This window comes from Ictidomys tridecemlineatus, chromosome 1 (genome assembly GCF_052094955.1).
Source record: "Ictidomys tridecemlineatus isolate mIctTri1 chromosome 1, mIctTri1.hap1, whole genome shotgun sequence".
Lineage (NCBI taxonomy): Eukaryota > Metazoa > Chordata > Mammalia > Rodentia > Sciuridae > Ictidomys > Ictidomys tridecemlineatus.
Genome location: NC_135477.1, coordinates 117,025,197 through 117,048,439, shown reverse-complemented (window position 1 = coordinate 117,048,439; position 23,243 = coordinate 117,025,197). Strand labels below are relative to the sequence as shown.

Sequence of the window (23,243 nt, the reverse complement as noted above, 5' to 3'; positions counted from 1 at the left end):
TCCCCTGCATGACTTTCCCTCTATAAATAGCTTTTCAGAGTCCATTCATTTCATTTAGCTAAGGAAGTTTCCGTCTCCATGACCCATATAGAATTAAACACTAGAGGCAATCGCTGGGCAAGGTTTTGCCTGCTCTCTCTCTCATTTGCACATCGCTGTGCACAGTTTATCCTAGAAGACAATACTGGGGATTCCATCTCATTTACATTCAAAGCTAAGGTTCCTCCAGGGGAATTTTTTTTTTTTCTCATTCCATTTGGCACAGCAGTAACTGTGTTTGACAACATCTGCCTTACAGCTCCATCTGACACTTGGTTCCCGTCCACATTCTCTTCCTGCTTGTCTTTTGAGGAAGATATTTTCACAACAGAGGTGGAAAGAAGGAAAGTAAGGGTGAACCACGGCTGTATTTTTTCAATTAATATGAGTCAGGAGCTTACCAAACATCTTTACCTATCTCTTACTCCAAAGGTTGTTGACATAAATCACTATTCTCTAAACCAGCCTTTTTTTTTCTTTGGGATTCTTGAGCATTCACAAGTAATTTCTGGTGTTTATTTCCTTGACTTTCAAATATCTATCCCTTCATAAAATGTTTTCAGCTAAAAAAGTAAAACACAAAACAACACACACACAAATTTTACCAACAATGTTTTTGATCAACAAAAGATAGAACTCAGTTTAATGATATTTTGTATAAACTACTGATAAAGCACAATTTGTTTTCATAACAAGTAGATATTTAATAGGACATTCTTTTCCATAAATTTTTAAATAATCTTTCACTCAGATAAATTATATAACTAATGGAAAATTCCAAACCTTGTAAATATTAACTTGTATAATTATCTACTCCAAACAGAATTTTCATAACATAGAGTTTACTAGTAGCAATTGCCTGTGAATTATTACCTACTTTGATTAAACTAGGGTTTTTTTTGTTATTGTTATTTTGATATGGCTTTAAATTCTAACAGATTGTTTGAAAATGTTATTCTATTTCCACTTGACTGGAAATCCTATGCCATTATGCTATTCATTATACGAAGTTCTAAAATTTCCCTGTGCTGGACAATATATAAACAGCCGGTGATACTAAACTGCCTTTAAAGGAAAAAATTTCTTGGCCTAAAAAAAAAGGTAATATTTGACTTCAAAATATATGACATTTCTCTTCTCAGTAAACTTTGTGAATAAGTTTCAGAAATATATATAATGTGTATGTATACGTAGTTCACATATTTGTCCACATAAAATTTGAATAAGGAAGAATGTGGTTGTAAAGAGTACCTTGGCCATTATGGATTTTTGAGTAGAAACTACTTAAGGATAGAGAGTGTAAATGAAGGATTAAATCTACACACTTCTCTCTTGGGGACAGACTATCACACAGGTGCCTGCACTTATTTTGGAATCTCACCTGCTACATTTCTTACTTATTAGCGATGAACAACCTGAGACACTTTGCCTCTTCCAGCTTGCCTATCATTTGAGAATAAACTCAAACAAATCCTTCTTTCTTTTCCAAATACAAACCCAGCCATTGAAAGTTAAGACAAATTAGAAGCTGATGACTCCTTTCACAAACACAGATATCTGTATTTCATTTCAACTTCTTATAAATGGCAAGCTTCTCTAGGATATCAAAGAGTGACTCTAATATGGAAATGTTAAAATGTGTCATCTATGTATATACATCTCCCAGACCACGGCTGGTATAGAAAGCCAGGCTTCCCTACCAGCTCTCATGCATCTCCTTTACACAGTTCTCCCCACAGACCACATTCGCTGCAACATCCCGTGGCTTTCAGACAGCCATGAGGATTCCATCAGACCACGATCCACTTGGCTTGCTCTCTCCCCTTCAGGAGTCACACCCGTCAGCTGCGCATAGCAGCTCCCTGGCCCCTTGGTCCTTTGAGTCAGATTCCTGACTGCTCCAGGTCACAGGTCCCCCAGAGATGCTATTATATAATGAAATAAACTTACTGTTTTCTTTAACACTTTGAGAGCATAAGGCTTCTGGGTCCCCTTCTGTTTGCATCTGTACACAATGGATGTAGCACCCCTTGAGGGGGAAAAAGACAAAAAGAAAATGTTATGCTTTGGACATGAATTAAAGGGATAAGTTTGAAAATAAGTGTCTCTTGCAGTTACCCTCTCAAACGACAAGTGTTTATAAGTTCCACTATACCACGGGCCCTATATGTCAAGAGGACTTTTTTTTTCCACAATTGAATACATTTTGTTTAGAAAATTCTAGGTTTTTAGACTGCTCTTTTTAGACCCTCTTTTCCTCTCACCCCTTCTCTACACCAATAACAAACAACAGGGCTGCTTCATTCAGTAGGCACGCAAGTAAATCACGTCCTCAGGTAAACATAATTTTTGAAGAACACCCATCCAAATCAGAATCCTAGAGTGCCTAAAGGTACCTGTTGAGTAAAATAAGCTGTATGACTTCAGGGAGGGGTTTCAGTTCAGGACTTTTGTAAGTGTCCTAACCGTGCATTTGGCAAGGGAGCTGGAGAACCCCCTACCCCTTGCTCTCTTTTTTTTTTAACCTATTAAGGAGAATGATAGGGAAGAATGTAACAGCTATCTTCCTATGTTTGTAAGGTTGCTAAAAAAAGAGCATTAAAAAGCAGGACAGTGTGGTACAAACGTTCCCACTCCACACACAAAGCAAGAGAGTAAGAGAAACAGACAAAAAGAGAAGTACAGACCAAACAAGCTAAAGTTTCAACTTCAGAAGGAGAATATCTGGAAGTATCTTAAAATAAGATCAGCTTGAAGTAAACCTCTCAGACTTTGAAGAGCAAGCCAAAGGCCCTCTTGTGATATATTCAGTCCTATGGTTCTGAAATTCTAGGTGGGCACAAAGGTTTATAAAAATCAAACACATATCTAGCTATCTAAGCACAATAAACTTTTAATATAGCCAAGAGAAGTCGGTTCTAGTGGGTTCTATTTACCAATGGCCAAAAAAAGTGTTACTATTTTTAAAGATCTTTGGTAAGAAAGGACATATACACAAGATAAAGTGTTCTAGAAATAAAATAAGTGACAATAAATATGAAATTTACTTTTTTTTACATTTACCTGCTTTAAAAGATAACTAAAGAAAATATATTTTTAATATCTTTATTTTATTTATTTTTATGTGGTGCTGAGGATTGAACCCAGTAGAGCAATCACCCAGCCTCGCACATGCTAGGTGAGCGCTCTACTGCTGAGCCACAATCCCAGCCCAATTAAAGAAAAATATTAACAACACATTGCATTCAAAGCATATGTAAAAGTAAAATGAATGACAATAAATGAAGAATAGAAAAATAGAAGTTGGTAAAATACTGCAGTGAAGTCTCTCTGTGTGAGGTGCATGATATTATTTAAAGATAGATTCTGATTAACTAAAGGTTGGTATTATATGACCTCGCACAACGGCTAAAATAATTATTTAAAAGAAAAGTCAATAATAAACCAATAAAAACCTAAAATGCAAATAATCAAAAATGCAAATCAAAACCACAATGAGGTTTCATTTTTCTACCTTTTAATTTAGCTGTTATCAAAAAAGGTGAACAATCCCAAGTGTTGTTGAGGGTGTGGACAAAAGGAAACCCTTGCACAGTGTTGGTAAGAGTGTAAATTAGTGTAGTCATTGTAGAAAACAGTATGAAAGTTACTCAGAAGATTTTAAAAATAAAACTGTGGTAGAACTTATGATCCAGAAATCCCATTACTGGCTATATATTCAGAGAATGAAACCAGCATGCCAAAGAGCTCATTCTCTCGAGATCATTGTAGCATTACTCATAATAGCCAAGATATGGAGTCAACCTAAGTGTCCATTAATAGATGAATGACTAAAGAAAATGTGTTATATATACACACTGGAATACTACTAAGTCTTTTAAACAAGAAATTCTTGCTATTTTCAACCACTTGGATGAAGGTGGAGGACAGTAATGAAACAAGTCAGACACAGACAAATATTGCATGATTTCACTTATATGTAGAATCTAGAAAATGTGAATTCATAGAAACTGAAAGCAGAATGGTCAGGGATTTGGGAGATGTTGCTCAAAGGAGACAAGAACGATGTATTATATCTTGAAAATCACTAAGGGAGCAGTGCATGTGTTAATTAGATTGAGTTAGTCATATCACAGTGTATACACATCTCAAAACATCATATTTTATGCCATAGAATGTATAATTTTTAATTATAAACAAAAGATTTTATCAAAATTATATTGAGATTTCAATTGACTCTAGTAAGAATGGCAATTATCAAGAATATAAATAATGATAAATGCTGGTGAGAGTGTGGGAGAAAAGATACACTTACACATTGTTGGTGGGACTTCAAATTAATGCTATCACTCTGGAAAGTGTGTGAAGAATCCTCAAAAAAAAAAATGGACCCAGCTATCCTACTCCTCAGAACTAAAATCAGCCACATCCAAGTTTATAGCAGTGCAATTTACAATAGCCAAGTTATGGAACTAGCCCTGGTGCCCATCAGTAGCTGAATGGATTAAGTAAAACTCCATTGTGTTAATGGATTAACACAATGGAGTTTTACTCGGCCATAAAGAAGAATAAAATTGTGGAATTTACCAGTCAGTGGATGGAAATAGAGAACATCATGTTAAGTAAAATAAGCCAGACTCAGAAACTCAAGGATTAAATGTTTTCTCTCATATGCAGAAGCTAGAGCAAAGTAAGGGGGGTAAAGAGGGGTTGGGGGCAGATATCATAAAGATATAGGGAAGTTCAGTGGAGCTGAAGAAGGAGATTGATGGGAAGAAAGGAAGAACAGGAAACAGGAGGAAATGCAGAAGGAATTTGACAAAATTATGCTATGTGAACATATAAATATGCCACAGTGAATTCCACCTTTATGCATATCTATAAAACACCAATTTAAAATGAATGAATAAATGAGTAAAGTAGAGAAAGGAGAAAAAGGGAGAGAAGTTGAGAGGGAAAGAGGAGGCCACGAGGGACCGAAATGGAGTAAATAAATCCCATGCATTATGGTTATGTCTCTATGAACTTAATTATTATTTATAACTATAATGCACTAATAAAAACATTAAAAATAAATAAATGAGAGTCTTGAACATATATCTCACCAAAGAAAATATATGGATAGCAAATAAGAATGTGGAAAGATGCTCAACTACATTATTCATTAGGGAAATACAAATTAAAACCATAAGAAAATGGCAACTACATACCTATTTGAGTGTCTTAAAATAAAAAGACTAGCAAGGATGCAGAGCAACTAACACTCTCATGCTTTGCTGGTGGGAATGAAGAATGGTGCAGCCACTTTGGAGAAGAGCTTGGCAGCTCTTAAACATATCCCGGGACCCATCTGTCTCACTGGCAGATATTTATCCAAATGATATAAAAACTGTGTTCATTTACAAACTTGAACACGTATCTTCAGAGCAACTTCATTAGTATTTATCAAAATCTAGAAATGCTCCAACATCCAACTGTGAAACAGATCAACAATCTACAGTATATTCATACAATGAATTTCTACCTAGAAAGAAAAGGGAATAAACTAGGGTGCTCTTAACAACCTGGATGAATCTCTACACAATATCCCAAGTGAAAGAACATCATTTCAAAAGGCAATATACTATATAACCCAATTTGTATAATATTTTAAAGACAAAATTATAGGGATGGAAAATATATCAGTGGTTTTTAGGGGCTCCGAAGTTGGGGAGATATTGACTGCAAGTAAATATGGAGACTTTTTTTTTCTCATGAGAGAATTGCTCTATATCTTTTTGTGTTGGTGTTTGCACAAATATATTCACTTGTCAAAAAGGCATAATTGTGTAATAAGGTGAAATTTACCATAATTTAAATCATATCTTAATAAAAGTAAGTAAAACATTGTTCTAGAAAAACCATATTGTTCAAAGGCAAGGGCAAAAACCAAATTACCAAAATATAGCCTATAGTATTCATTCCATTCTATTTTCACTTAACAATAGGTAACTGAAGAAATCTTAGAGAGAAAAAATTTAAGAAAATGTGACTTGCAAACATTTGAAGTAAAACCAAAATCTAATTTTTATTTTTATGAATAATTGAAAAAGTTAGCAATTGAAAAGTCAATATTACTCAATAATTCATGTAAAAGAAAATATATTATAAGGCATATATTGCTTAATTTCCTAATCTCATTAAATTACCTCATCAATAAAATTTTCAGTATATCAATTCTTATTTTAGAAAAACCTTTTTTAAAAATTAACAAACTCTCAAGACACAAATATACTAGAAATAACATTTTAAAGACTGAAAATAATAAGTTAAAAGAATAACCTAAATAGATTTATATGAAAATAACATTTTAGTAATTTCTCAAAAACATAGCCTATATTCTTTGTTGAAATTTAATGGTTGCTCAAGTTTGTAAATATAGAAATGGAATCATGTTTTCAGTATATTTATATAAAAATAGTGTTTTTACATAAAACATATTAACAGTTAACTTTTAATATAGATGGGACATATTGTACATTTTGCATCCTCATTTCAAAATATATTATGTAGAGAGAATTATTAAAAAAATTATCTGAGATCCAAAAGAAGCAAGAGATTATAAAATAGAAGATATTATTTTTATGGGGTTATTCAGCTAAAAAATAATGCTTCACTTTTCATGTCTATTCATTTATAGCATGTTCTTTAACAAAAAGACCAGGAGTATAAAAATTATTCCAGTGAGATCTTTTCTGCTATGATTTTTATGACAAAGAAAGGAAATCAATACTCTTGAAGTTTGACTTTTATTTTCAAATTGGTTTTCTTTAACAGAAATATTAGGGAAGTTATTTCCAAGTTCTATCCTCATCAAATGGCTGGATATTTTTTAAAACATCTTAAGGCAAAAGGTTAAAAACATAGACCACCACGTTTTTCATCAAACAGAAAGAAGAGAATGTAGTTCAACCTGTAATGTTTGTAAAACTGTGTATAGTGTAATGATTATAATACTGTGTACAAATAACATATTTACACAGTATAGTGTATCTCTCTCTCTCTCTCTCTCTCTCTCTCTCTCTCACACACACACACACACACACACACACACACACACACACATACACACACACAACTATTATTTCATTAAAGCTATTAAGAAACACCTGATGTTGGCATCTGGCACTGGGTGAAACTTATGGGTGTGGGGAAAAGCTCTAGATGTAATTATTTATTTGCCACAAGATGTTTCAAGTATACAGTCCTTTACTGCCACATTTACAACTATGTAGCATAAAAAGGGGCTCTTTATCCTGTACTTCATCTACATATTCCTCATATTCAATACTTAAGGACAATTATCAAAACCTTTTGCAACTATGTCTGGATACATGCTTTTCCTCTTTATTTTTTTATTATTATTATCTCATCCCTTTGCTCTTCTTGTTGCTTTAAAGAAAGAAAAACTGATTTAATTTTATATTTTACTCCAAATGAAATCCAGGTGTTTTGACATAACCACCCATCCACTAGTTCAGAGACAGATACCCAAATGCATTCAAAGGTCAAGTACAGAGTAAATATGATTCAAAATGGAAGCAGAAATTCCTAAGTCTGGATTCACATTAATGCTTTGGGGAATTTTGATGAGATTGTACAATATTAAGTAAGGCATTTTAGCAGTAAAGTCCTTCTCCCATCAAGGGAGGTTTTTAAATCAGAGATTGGCTTTCTCTGGGAGGATCTAATGGGACATTTGTGATCCTTTGGGTCACAGTAACAAAGCTTGGCTTCTTTCCTTGCTCTTTGGAAATGCAAGAAAACTTCAGACACAGAATATTCTAAAATGTACTAGCCTGGAGGAACTGTTGGCACCTTTGTTTTTTGGTTTCAGCTGTGTCTCTGCAATGATACCCTTCATGGCCATGTAAAATTGTCTTTGCTAAGGTTATTAGGTCTCATAAATTACTAGAGTTTTGTTTTTTTCCCCTTGAAATGGAAGCAAAAATCATTTTCATCTTTTTTCTAATGTTGAAGGTGCTTGGTTAAAGTATATTTATGTCAAAATATTAATCACTCTTTTTAATTTTTTTAGTTGTAGATGGACACAATCCTTGTATTTTATTTATTTATCTTTTATGTGGTGCTTAGAATCAATCCCAGTGCCTCGAAGGTGCAAGGCAAGCGCTCTGCCACTGAGCCACAACCCCAGCCCCCTATTAACCATTCTTAAACATTTCAAAACATTTAATATTGTTCGTTTCTGTATTTGATTTTTAGATTTTTAAATTTTCCTTGTGTATGTGTGTGTTTTTTGTACTGGCAGAAAAGATCTTCTAAATGCTCTTTCTGAAAAGGTCTAAAAGCAAATCTGTGACTTCTAAAAACTGTCAATCAAACTTGAAAATATAACGTGTGCAACGCTACATCCATCTCATTTCTCCTGAGTGACTGACTTGCTATTCACAAGCCTATTCTTTTCATTGATTTTTAGATTGGATGAATTACTAAAATTTAGCTCTTCTTAGGTGTGAAAGTAGAGTCACATGAAGGAACACAAATCCAAAAAAAAAAGACAAATTCTCTCAGTGTTTAATGTCAGCATACATCTTGCTCCATTTCCAGTGACAGTTTTTCATTGTTTTATTCTCCATCTCCGTCAGCCAGGAACTCCTCCATGCTCTTTAACACTAGGATGCTTCACGGTGTTCTAAAGTCATCAAAGAACAGCCCCCCATACTCCAAATTTGAACCTTAAATCAACAAAGAACAGGAAGAAAACTTCTCAATTGATTTAATTACTGATTTGGCATTTTCAATGTGAGACTTGAAAAATGACTAACGTTTAGAATTTAGAAGTTGCTATTAGACACTGAAGCAGTTAAAATTACAGTCCTAAAGTAAATCTCAAAAATATCATATCAAGGAATGATACTGAGCCCCAGACCTTAAAAACTGTCCAAGCCAAGGATTTTAATAAGCTAAGGGTCAGAGTCCATCCATAAATATACTCTCCCTTTTCCATTTCATTAATACGCTGAATCGTGTTGGAAGCAAGGGTGAGCACCTCATGCCATGTCATCCCATGGTCTACTTGGCGTTTTGACTGTTTTGACTATCTCTGTGACAGATTCCTTATTTGTTGTTTCATCCTGATGTCAGCTTACTCCACATACACTGTGTTATAGGTCTAACTCCTGACCCACACTCCTTTCTCAAAGACCTTACTCTGGCAACCACTTAACTCTTCCACTCTGATGGCCAACTTGAGCCATGAACCATTATCTTTGTGTGGCTCCACTTCCTCAAAGCCTTGCTTGCCTGCCTAACAGATTCCTTCAGTTGTTGCCTCTCCGCATCTAATTGTGACTTTGGTCCTAAGGCTGGAATCTCTGCAAAGACTGACTTTAAAATGACTCTGTCCTTTGATAAGGTAAAAGCTTCAAAGCTTTGGAATTAAAATGCTGAATTTTAGCTACTACAAAATAAAAGCAAAAGCATCCTCACATCATCAGGTTAGTTTAAGTTATTTGTTCCCAATCACAAAGTAATATAATAGCAAAAACTGTGGAGTAAAGGGTCATAATACTCATGAGTCCTTCTCTTTGTTTTCTTCAAAATGTTTAATGTCTCACATTGTTAATCATTGGTATCAATTAACCAAACTTTTGGTGACTACTTTTCTTTTATCAGTGAGAGTGTATGTGCACATGTGCGCAGCACACACAAATTAAATTTTGATCGACCATTTAATGTCTTAATACATTATGAGAATAACTACAGCTCTTTTTTCACCTTAACCCTCCATTCTCAATTCTGTTTCCTGCTATTCCATACTATATATTGTAATATATTTAATGTATATCTGTCCAATCCAACTTTCACACCTTCACATAAGCTTATTTTTATAAATAAGCAATATGTACCATTGTTTTATATACTTATTTATCATAACTTATAGTATAAGTATTAGTTTTACCATTTATCTAAGCCCTCAAGTTGCATGTTTTCCACTGAAAATAATGTTCAGATATCTGCAATGTTGATTAATATAGATCTAAATAAGTCCTTTTTACCACTCATATTTTATATATTCAATGTGGCTTTGATGGACATTTAGCATTTTAGCAACTTCAATAAAAAATGTAATGGATATTTTATAGCAGTTTCTCCACAATTTATTTCTAACTTCCTAGTAGGCCTATATTCTTTCCTTTGTACAAGACAAATCTTTTGATTTATTAAGTAAGAGCCCCAATGTTGTAATCCCTGAAGTAAAGCACACCATAAAAATGTACTAGGTCAGCCCAACAAGAATATGTAATCATTTTAGAAATCTTGCCCTGTAACATTATGGTTGCATTACAAATAGGACCAAGGATAAAATATGATTAATTTTGAAGGAAAATGACTTCATTGTAGTTAACTCTATTATAAGGATGAGGCTGTTAAGAACTATTAAAAAAAGAATACATAAAACTAGGGTCATAGCTCAGTTGGAGAGCACTTGCCTAGCACCCTGAGTTATATCCCCAGCACTGCAAAATAAATAAATAAATAATAGAATTTTAAAAAGCTTAAGTTGTGTGGGTGCGAGCAAGATTTGTTCACATCTTCTGGTACCAAACCAGGCGAGTGGACCAATGGTATAGAATAGAGGACACAGAGACTAATCCACAAAGTTACAACTATCTTATATTTGATAAAGGGGCTAAAAGCATGCAATGGAGGAAGGATAGCATCTTCAACAAATGGTGTTGGGAAAACTGGAAATCCATATGCAAAAAAATGAAACTGAATCCCTTCCTCTCGCCATGCACAAAAGTTAACTCTAAATGGATCAAGGAGCTTAATATCAAATCAGAGACTCTGCGTCTGATAGAAGAAAAAGTTGGCTCCGATCTACATATTGTGGGGTCGGGCTCCAAATTCATTAATAGGACACCCATAGCACAAGAGTTAATAACAAGAATCAACAAATGGGACTTACTCAAACTAAAAAGTTTTTTCTCAGCAAGAGAAACAATAAGAAAGGTAAATAGGGAGCCTACATCCTGGGAACAAATTTTTACTCCTCACACTTCAGATAGAGCCCTAATATCCAGAGTATACAAAGAACTCAAAAAATTAGACAATAAGATAACAAATAACCCAATCAACAAATAGGCCAAGGATCTGAACAGACACTTCTCAGAGGAGGACATACAATCAATCAACAAGTACATGAAAAAATGCTCACCATCTCTAGCGGTCAGAGAAATGCAAATCAAAACCACCCTAAGATACCATCTCACTCCAGTAAGATTGGCAGCCACTATGAAGTCAAACAACAACAAGTGCTGGCGAGGATGTGGAGAAAAGGGTACTCTTGTACATTGCTGGTGGGACTGCAAATTGGTGCAGCCAATTTGGAAAGCAGTTTGGAGATTCCTGGGAAAGCTGGGAATGGAACCACCATTTGACCCTGCTATTGCCCTTCTCGGACTATTCCCTGAAGACCTTAAAAGAGCATGCTACAGGGATGCTGCCATATCAATGTTCACAGCAGCACAATTCACAATAGCTAGACTGTGGAACCAACCCAGATGCCCTTCAATAGATGAATGGATAAAAAAAATGAGGCATCTATACACAATGGAGTACTATGCAGCAATAAAAAATGACAAAATCATAGAATTTGCAGGGAAATGGATGGCACTAGAGCAGATTATGCTTAGTGAAGCTAGTCAATCCCTAAAAAACAAATACCAAATGTCTTCTTTGATATAATGAGAACAACTATGAACAGAGCAAGGAGGAAGAGCAGGAAGAAAAGACTAACATTTAACAGAGTCATGAGATGGGAGGGAAAGGGAGAGAAAAGGGAAATTGCATGGAAATGAAGGGAGACCCTCATTGCTATACAAAATTACATATAAGAGGTTGTGAGGGGAACGGGAAAATAAACAAGGAGAGTAATGAAATACAGTAGATGGGGTAGAGAGAGAAGATGGGAGGGGAGGGGAGGGGGGATAGTAGGGGATAGGAAAGGTAGCAGAATACAACAATTACTAATAGGGCATTATGTAAAATTGTGGATGTGTAACCGACGTGATTCTGCAATCTGCATTTGGGGTAAAATTGGGAGTTCATAACCCACTTCAATCTAATGTATGAAATATGATATGTCAAGAGCTTTGTAATGTTGTGAACAACCAATAAAAAAATAAAAAATTAAAAAAAAGAAGAATTTTACTTACTGATTGTTAAGCTTTAAAAAAAAAAAGATTTGTTCACATCTTCAAAAGAATTTGAAATCACTGGGTTTTTTTTTTTTCCTCAAAGTGGAACTGAATTGATTCAGTAAAGATATATGAAGCCCTGTACAGGGCACTTTAGGAGATGATAAGGATGGTTTGGGTCCTTAATGGACTTCTGAAATAATATGGAAACAAGAAAAGAACATGTAAAAATGTAATTTTTAAAAGCAGGCCAACTACTAAGAAAGATTAGATTATGGGACTTTGGGTAGCATGACTTTATAATTATTGTCCAAGCCAGAATGATTTTGAGAGTGGGATGGAGAGACATTAATGCATTATGTCAAAAACCTACACATAAATCAGAACTATCTTCAGCACATTGGAACCTTTAGTCTCATTGTTGTTGAGGACTAAGAAGGAGAGAGCTGGGAGACTTCCTGTAGAGAGGCAAATTTAAATTTATCTTTGAAGTTGATAGAGACTAATAAGAGCAAGAGAATAGACCTGCAGGTGTTCTAAGTACATGGCCTACTGCAGCCTCAAGGGACATGGGAGAGTTCAAGGAGTATTATACCTCTAACAGGCCTCTTGGTCTGGGAAATGTGGAAGAATATATAGTGGAATATTTTGTTGGAATAGCAAAAGTGTTTTGAAAGACTACACACATGAGACTATGGAATTCAAAGCTTTAATCTATATATAAAGAGGCATATTAAAAACTTCTGAGCTAGAGAATGGGGTGAGGAACTAGAAAAGTATTTTAGATAACTATCTGGCATATAGAATGGAGTCAAATAAATTAGTTTTTGACTCTACAGCAATTAAAAACCCAGCTCTCCAACTCCTTAGTATTTATCCAAAAGAACTAAAATCAGCATACTAGAGTGATACAGCCACATTAATGTTTATATCAGCACAATTCTCAATAGTGGGGGAATCCCATGTAAAAAGTAGGGAGACCAGTGGAGTAGAGGTAGGGGATAGAGGGGGACATGAGGAATGGGAAAAGGGAGGAACTATGGAATGAAATTGATGAATTTATGCTATGTATACATATGAGAATTCTACATTTATGTACATCTAATCAGCACCAAATAAAAAATGAATAGAAGGAAAACCAGTAGAATAGAAGAAGAAGAAAGGGAAGGATATAGGTAGTATGGGGGACTGAAATTGAGTGAATTATATTCCATTCACATATATGATTATATCAAAATGTTCCTTGATATTAAGTACAACTATAGTGCACTAATACAAAATCTTTTAAAAAAGATTTAGTCATCTCCAATGTTTGCAAATCCTTTTTTCTTAAATGAAGAAAAATAATTTACCTGATGCTATCTCATTCCTCACAGATGATACTATTCTGACATAAGCATAATATAGTTTGAACAATGTTGAATATTCCTTTCTGGGAGACCTGGATACCTTCAGAGCAAAATGCAAAACACAGTTATTTCTGTCTTAGTCAAGCTTCTCCAAAGAAGCATGCAGAAAGTAAATCAGAATGAGACCATTGGTTTCATTCATAATATCATTATTATAAATGACATGTTTATATCCCATGACTTCTGTTATTGCATAATCTGCTTCTCCTTTAAAAGTCAACAATAAAGCACAAATATCAGGTGGTTAATATTTTCATCTCTGATATAACAACAATGTGTTTCTAACAACTATACTACAGGTTTTACACAATTCTTAGGACTTTCATGGTCATCACCTCCTTCATCAAGGAAATCTTTATGGTATAAATTTATCTGAAGATGTCCCCTTCTTTTTTGAAATTTGTTTTTGTTTTTTGATAAACTTCCTTGGAGAGCCTCAAATTTGATTTATTACTTATTTCTTCTCTTATTATCTCATGGTTTTCAAAATCAAGGTAGAATTTATATGGTATAAAATGTACAGTTCTTCAGAATTCAATATAATGAGTTTGGCACATGCACACCCCTGTGAACAACCAACTCATTCAAGTTGAGAATATTTCTGTTTCCATAGAATGTTCCTAATGTCTCTTCCAATCAATCATCAATTCTGTAGAAACAACTATTCTGATCTGTAATTAAGGTTTAGATTGGACTGTACTTGAACTTCGTATAAACGGAATCACACAGTATATACTCTTTGTTCAGTTTTCGTTGCTCAACATAATGCTTAAAATTCATCTTGTTGCATGAGGAGTTCATTTTTTATTGCTCAGTGGTATTCTATCTGTATATTAGTTCTCCAGAGAGGCAGAAACAATAGGATGTGTGTATATACACATACATAACTTATTTATTTATTCTAAAGAAGTGTTTTATGTAGGTTATGGTGATTGAGAAGTCAAGACTGAGAAGGACTGATAATATAAAAGTTCCAGTCTGAGTCCAAGGAACTGAGAAGCAGAAGCAGTGATGGTATGAGTTCCGGTCCAATTCTGAGTCCAAAGCCACGAGAAGACACTGGTTCTAGTATGAAGATAGATGGAGAGAGAAGAAATTCTTTCTTAGTCATTTTTCTAATAGGCTTTCAATTGATTAGGTGAAACTCACTCAGGACAAGCTATTTTAATCAGTCTACTGATCTAAATGTTAATCCTAGCCAGAAAAACTCTCACAGATGCACCCAGAAATAATAATATTTAGCTAAATATCCGGGGACACCATGGATCACTCAACTTTGACACAACTTTGTTTGTTATATATATTGTAAAATTTCTCCCAGTCAATATTTGTCATGCCATAGATTTTAATGATGTCTTTTAATAATGATAAGGTTTTAATTTTGAAGTTCAGTGTATCAATTTTTCTTTTATAATAAATGATTTTTTTTTTGTCTTAAGAAATCATTGTTCATTCTGAATGGGTGAAAATACCCCAGTTTTCTTCTATCATTTTTCTGATTTTAGTTTTTCTGATCTTGTGTATAATACACTCTCATTAGCTCTATATTTGTGCTTCAATGTATGTATTAAAGAACATTTTCCCATGTGTTTAGCTAGTTGTTCTATCACCTTAGGTTGAAAAGACTTCCCTACCCCATTGCATTGCCTCATTATCTTTGCCAAATAATCATTTGGCTATGTATCTAAGGATCTGTGTCTGGGACCCAGTCTTGGTGTGTCTCCATCTCTCTATTGTTTTGTGTATGCCCTGCTATGCTGACTACTACAGTTTTATGTAATTTTTGAAAACAGGGTAAATTTTTAACTGTAATGTAATTTTTAAAAGATTTTTGGCCTACTCTAGGCACTTAACTGCTTCTGACAAGTTCTAGAATTTATTTATTAATGTTTATCAAAAGTTAATTAGGATTGTATGAATCTACAGATCAATTTGGAGAGAACTGACATGTGAATGCTATTAATTCATTCAATGCGTTTACAGGTTATATCACTCCATTTAGGCTTTCTTAGAATTCTCTCAGCAGTATTTCATATTTTTCATAATAAAAAATGTTTCATGTCAATGATGGTGGGGGGAGACAGCAGAAGTGAGCTGAGTAGAAGTTCTGTCTCCTCACAACACAGAAGGAGGCAGTGAAGAAAAAAGCAGAATTGAGAGGTGGGTGATAAAATAAATGCTCTGAAACACAATATACCGAAGTCTGAGACCTGGAGAGACTAGAAGATAGGTTACCAGAGTAGAAAATAAACTCAGAGTTTCCTAACCCTGCACCCAAACCAAGGTAAGGGAAGCGGGAGGAGCAACAGAGAAAGAAAGAAAGAAGGGAGCAGAAAATCTCTAAGCTCACCCACTTAAAAACATTTGGAAAGACAGACAAAATTTAAAATGGGACAGTAACAGCAGGTCCTTAAAACTGTGTCAACAACTTATATCCAAATCATGAAAAGAAAACTGAGCCAGGGGTCTGCAGCCATCTTGTGGAGCCCTGAGTCAACCAGTCACCCCCTTCCATCAACAGGGCTTCTTCCCACACCCAGACAGCGGTGAATTAAACCAGAGAGAAGTTCCCTGCAGTGGGACCTCTTAAGAATGAGGCCAGAAAGAACTTCTAGAAGGACAACTACTAGCTGAAAATTGCTGAAACCCCCTCTCCCTTCCCCTTTCTGTGCTGGGAAGTACGCCTAATTCACCTAGCCTCTACAGTCCAGGCAAGTGCGGAAAGCTTTTTGCAGCAATCACAGAGACAGCAATGAAGCAGCTTTGGCCCTGAACAGAGGAAAGCAGATTCACCACTGACATTAGGGGGAGGCACACTGGGAACCTAGGGACAGTTCCCAGGATCACAAGGCTTACCAGAGGGAAGCTGCCTGAATACCGAATGACATAGAAAGCTGGTTTGTGGATGGTGGCAGCCACAGACAGAAGGCTGCTAGGATAAGTTCTGTGAATACCCCAGGGAATTTAAGCTAAAGGCACCCACAAAGATAGCCTGAGGGAGATCAGTTAAGGCAGCAAATTAACAGAGCCTAGGCAACAGGAAAAGGCTGTTCCCAGCGTTAAGTGATGCACAGCCTGACATGTGATCACAACTGTGGAGTGAAAGGGCACTGTTTGGATACTTGTGGGAACTTGCATCAGACTCAATAAACAGGGAACCAGTGCCACCATTCACAACCTGTGGTAGTAAAAACTAGAGTCCAGATGAACCACCTGAGTCCCTTCAGACAGTGTCCCAGAGAGCAGCATCAGCTGGGGGAATGCTTCTGCATCACACAACACCCACAGAAACCCACAACCAGAGTTTCTGAACTCATAGCCACCAGGATCTTCACTACCACAAAAAGGATCCTATAGAGTGGAGTAAGCACAGGGGGACTCACAGAAAACACAGGGACATTCCAGAGCCTGAATACTGAACTCCTACCCAGAACTGAAAGAGCCAAGCCTCAATACTGCACCCGCTAAGCAGTTACCTGAAGGCCCCTGAGCTGACAAACCAGAAGCCCCTGGTAGGAATTGGCTCCTGAGCCCATGCAACTCTGAAGAGATCTGCAGCCAAAGACTGATGGACATCTGACAAATATCCAAACCCCAATGAAATACAAACCAAGATTCAACAAGAATTTTCTTCACCTACTCATGATTTACTATAACTATAATATCAAAATTGATCAGACAAATAACTCTTTAACTTGAATGATAATTGTTACCCCAATAGCCAGTGTTGTAGATTCAACCCATTTGAATACATTTCATCTAACGATTTAAAGCACTGATTGGAATCAATCTTCCTATCTTTGTTTTCCTAGCTGTAGTTTATACTTGCTCCTCTTAACACCCTATTCATCCTCTTGCATTATCTACTACCTCAAATAACCATAATTCAACTGTTTCTTCTTTCTATTTTGGTGTAAATTATTATTTTACATATTCTCTCTTTCCCTCCTCTCTCCTTTTTGCCCAATCTTTCTTCCTCTCCCCCTTTAGCCTTCATTTAAGGTTACAGAAAGTTTATTTAAATTAAAAATGAATTCTTTTGACCTATTCCAGGACTGTACTACAAATTTATACCTGGATTTAAGGAACTATGGAGAACAATAATAAACCAGTTTTTGTTTCTTATAAGGTTGGCTAGAGTGAAGCTTGAATCTGCAATGGTTATGGTAAATAAGATTCAGTGGTATCTCTTAAAGTGGTGCTGATATTGAGATTGGCAGAGCTCACACATTGACTTAAAATATTATTATCTGGATATTCACCCAACCTGGGGCTCTTAAGAGAAAGAAGATTTCATAATAGTCCTTCACTTAAAAGAAGTGAGAACTACACCAATAGGTGGGCAGACATTCAAACAATATGAAAAAGCAGGAAACTAATCATCCCCAAACATCCCATAATGCTTCAACAACTGACTTTATCAACACCACTGAAGGAAATGTCAGAAAAGATATTTAGAAAGTTCTTAGTTAAAATGGCTTATGAGCTACAGGAAGATGAGGAAATGAAATCAGACAGAAAATATAGAAAGTAAAAGATCACTTCAAAAAAAGAGACAGAGAGTCTGAAAAAGAAAAAAATCCTGGAAATGAAAGAATAAATAAACCAAGTTTAAAATGCAATGGAGGGGCTCGGGTTGTGGCTTAGGGATAGAGTGCTTACCTAGCACACGTGAGGCACTGGCACTGACCTTCAGCACCTCATGAAAATAAATAAATAAAATAAAGGTATAGTGTCCATCTGCAACTTTTAAAAATCTTTTAAAAAAACTCAATGAAAAGCATCATCAGTAGATCAGACCACTTTGAAGATAGATTTTTAGGCCTTGAAGACAAGGCACATAATCTGGAAAATAAAGTCAACCATAAAGAAAACATGTTAAGAGACCATGAACAAAATATTCAAGAAATCTGGGATAACATTACAAGGCCAAATTTAAGATTCATTGGGGTAGATGAAGGCTATGAAACACAAGCTAAAGGGATGCACAATCTTTTCAATGAAATAATAGCAGAAAATTTCCAAATCTTAAGAATGAGATGGAAATTCAAATAAAGAGGCATATAGAACTTCAAATTTAAAAAATCAAAAAAGATTCACTATAAGACACACTATAATGAAAATGCCTAATATATAGAATAAGAACAGAATTTTAAAAGCTGCTAGGGGAAAATGACTGGTTACATTTAGAGGTAAAACAATCCAGATTTCAACTGATTTCTCAACCCAGACCCTAAATCCAGGAGGGCTTGAATAATACTTATCAATTTCTGAAAGAAAATGGATGCCAACCAAGAATACTATACCCAGCAAAATTAAGCTTCAGAACTAAAGATGAAATAAAGACCTTCATGATAAACAGAAGCTAAAAGAATTAATAAGCAGAAAGCCTGCACTACAAAATATACTAAGTAAGATATTTCATGAAGAATAAATAAAAATAAAAATGTAAAAACCAGCATGGAGAGAAATTAGACTAGAAGAATAATCAAGTAATGAAGAATCAAGTCTGATTTAAACATTAGAAATAAATAAACATGGCAAGAAATTAAATAATCTCTCAACAATAATATTGAATGTAAGTAGTCTAACCCTTCGATCAAAAGACATAAGTTGGTAGAATGAATTAAAAAAAAAAAAACCTAATATGCTGTCTGAAATAGACTCACCTCACAGGCAAACTCATCCATAGACTGAAGACAAAAGGATGGGGGAAAATGCCATTCACATAGGACTCATAAACAGGCAGATGTAGTTATTTTAACATTAGACCAAGTGAATTTCAAGCCAAGATTTACCAGAAGAGACAAAAAAAGTTCATTTCATTCTGCTTAAGGAATTCATACATCAACAAGATATGATTGTAAATATTTATGCCCCAAACAACAATACATCTATATACATGAAATAAACCCTTCTCAATATTAAGAATCAAATAGAATACAAAACAGTAATATGGGGTTACTTTAACATGCCTCTCTCATCACTGTTAGATCATCCAAACATAAAGATTCTACAGAACTAAAAAATAAAATTAATAATATGTACCTAACAAATATCTATAAAATATTTCATCCATCAATGATTGAGTTCACTTTCCTCTCAGCAGCAAATGAAACATTTTCTAAAATAAACCATACTTTAGGTCACAAAAGAAATCTTAGCAATATTTTAAAAAATAGAGATAATACCTTGCATTTTACTAGATCATAATGGGAAATTAGAAATAAATGATAAGATTAAAAACAGAAACTACTCGAACACCTGGAGATTAATAATGCACTTTTGAAAGATGAATGGATAGCAGAAGAAATTAGGGGAAAAAATAAAAGAAAATTCTTAGAAGTAAATAAAAATAGTGGCACAATATATCAAAATCTCTGGAACAATATGAATGCATTTCTACGAGGAAAGTTCATAGCATTGAGTTTATACACTAAAAGAATAGAAAAGTAACAAATAAATAATCTAACTTTACATTTCAAGGCCCTAGATAAAGAAGAACAAACCAACACCAAAATCAGTATAAGACAGAACATAACTGAAATCTGAAATCAGAGTCAAAATCAATGAAACTGAGGTTAAAAAAAATACAAAAGAGTAATCAAGCAAAAAATTGGCTTTTTGAAAGGATAAACAAAATTGATAAACTCTTAACTAAACTAATCAAAAGAAAGAGAAAAAATGCATATTAACAAAGCCTAGAATGAAAAAGAAAATATCACCACAGATAATACTAAAATCCAGGGTTCATCAAAAACTATATTGAAAATTTATACTCCAATAAGCTATACAATCTTTAAGATATTAACAAATTTCTATAGACATGTGATCTCCCTAAATTGAAGGATATAGAAAAATTAAACAGATAAATATGGTAATAAAGTTGAAGCAGTATCAAGTCTTCCAACAAACAAAAGAAAAAAAACTTGCATAGGTTCTCAGCTAAATTCTACTAGATCTTTAAAGAAAAACTAATACCAATGATTCTCAAATTATTCCATGAGATAGAAAAGGGGAGAACACTGCCAAATTCAATCTACAAAGTTAGTACCATCCTGATGCAGACAAAGACACATCAAGGAAAGAAAATATCAGACCAATATCCTTGATTCACATAGATGCAAAAAATCTTATTAAAATATTGGCAAACTGCGTATAAAAACACATTAAAAAGATAGTGCACCATTACCAAGTGAGTTTCATCCTAGGGATGCAAGTTTTGTTCAACATATAGAAATCAATATATGTAATTCACCAAATACACAGACTTAAGGACAAGAATCACATGATTATCTCAATAGATGCAGAAAAAGCATTTGACAAAGTACAATACCCATTCATGTTTAAAACACTTGAAATACTAGGGATTTACTCAACAAAGTAAAGGCTATATATGATAAATCCAAGATCAACATTATTCTGAATGGAGAAAAACTGAAAGCATTTCTTCTAAAAACAGGAACAAAGATGCCCACTTTCACCCCTCCTATTCAACACAGTCCTTGAAACTAGTCAGAGCAATCAGGCAAAAGAAGGAAATTAAGGAACGTGAATAGGAAAAGAACAGCTCAAATTATCTCTTTTTGCCAATGACATGATCCCATACTTTTAAAACCCCAAAACTCCACCAGAAGACTTCAAGAACTCATAAATGAATTTAGCAAAGTAGCAGAATACAAAATCAACAGCCATAAATCAATTATGTTCCTGTACTCCAATGATGAATTTGCTGAAAAAGAAATTAGAAACATGATCCCATTTAAAATAGCCTCACAATAAAATAAAATAAAAAACTTGGGAAATAATCTAATGATGTCTACAATAAAAACTATAGCACATTAAAGAAAGAAAATGAAGAAGACCTTAGAACATGGAGAGATCTCCCATGTTCTTGGATAGGCAGAATTAATATTGTCAAAATGGCCATACTACCAAAAGCGCTATACAGATTCAACTCACTTTCCATCAAAATTCCAAAATGGTACTTTTCACAAAAGTAGAAAAGTAGCCATGAAATTAATTTGGAAAAATAGGAGACCCAGAATAGCCAAAGCAATCCTTAGCAAGAAAAGTGAAGCAGGAGGCATCATGGTACTGGACCTAAAATTATGTTACAGAACTATAATAACAAAACCAGCATGGCACTAGCACCAAAACAGGCATGAAGATCAATGGAATAGAATAGAGGACACAGAGATAAACTCACATAAATATAGTTATCTCATATTAGACAAAGGCACCATAAACATAAATCAGAGAAAAGATAGTCTCTTTAACAAGTGGTTCTGGGAAAACTGTAAATCCATATGTAGTAGAATGAAAATTTAACCCCTCTCTCACCCTGCAAGAAATTCAACTCAATGTGGATCATTGACCTAGGAATTAAACCAGAAGACCTGCATCTGCCAGAAGAAAATGTAGGTTCAACACTCTAACATAAGGTTCAGGAACTCACTTCCTTAACAAGATTCCTAAAGTGCAAGAGGTTTAAAATAAAAAAGTCAATAAGTGGAGTGGCAACAAATTAAAAAGTTTCTTAACAGAAAAGGAATCCAGAATGTGAAAAGAGAATCTTTGGAATGGGAGAAAATCTTTGTCATCTATTGTTCAGATAGGGTATTATTATCCAAAATATACAAAGAACTCAAAAAACTTAACACACACACAAAAAAATCAATAAATGGGCAAAGCAACTAAACAGACACTTACTTCTCAAAAGAAGAGATACAATGGCCAATAAATATATGAAAAAAATTTCAACATCTCTAGCAATTAAGAAAATATAAATGAAATCTCATCTCACTCCACTCAGAATGCAATTATCAAGAATACAAGAAACAATAAATGTTGGCGAGAATGTGGGGAAAAAGATACACTCATATATTATGTGTGGGATTGCAAGTTTGTGCAACCACTCTGGAAGGCAGTATGGAGTTTCCTCAAAAAAGTAGAAATGTAACCACCGTATGACCCAGCAATCCTGCTCCTTGGTATATATCCAAAAAGTCTGAAATCAGCATAGTACACTGATGCAGCCACATCAATGTTTATAGCAGCACAATTCACAGTAGCTAATCTATGGAGCAAACCTAGGTGTTCTTCAACAGACGAATAGATTAAAAAATATGGTATATATGCACAATAGAATATTATTCAGCCACAAGGAAGAATGACTTTATGGCATTTGCAGGTAAATCGGTGGGTCTGGAGATTTTTGTGCTACATGAAACAAGGCAGTTCCCCCCAAATCAAAGGTTGAACGTTTTCTTTGACATGCAGAAGTTAATCCAAAATAAGGTAGTGAGAGGGGGGACAAAAATTAGAAGAAAGATCAATGGAGTAAACAAAGGTGAATGAAGGGAAGAGAGAAGGATGGAAGAGGGAAAGACAGTGGATTGAGTCTGACTAACTTTCCTATGTGCATATATGAATATACCATAGTGAATCTCACCATTATGTATATCCACAAGTCACTAAAGGAAAAAAGCTACAAAGAAATAGCAGAAAGATCAGTAGAATAGAGAGAAGGGAACAAGGAGAGGACAGAAGGGCAGGAAAAGGGAAGCACTATAAACTTAATTAGAACAAA

General features: G+C 34.6%; 1 protein-coding gene across 2 annotated transcripts in view; it reads right to left on the bottom strand.

The window, feature by feature from the left end:
• The window catches only part of Camk4 (calcium/calmodulin dependent protein kinase IV), a 235,277-nt gene that overhangs the window by 118,278 nt on the left and 93,756 nt on the right, over window positions 1–23,243 (bottom strand). For both annotated transcript variants that reach the window (XM_021727686.3, XM_005327225.4), the window contains one exon: window positions 1,990–2,068. In XM_021727686.3, the coding sequence (XP_021583361.1) occupies window positions 1,990–2,068 (79 nt within the window). The remainder of the gene's footprint in view (window positions 1–1,989; window positions 2,069–23,243) is intronic.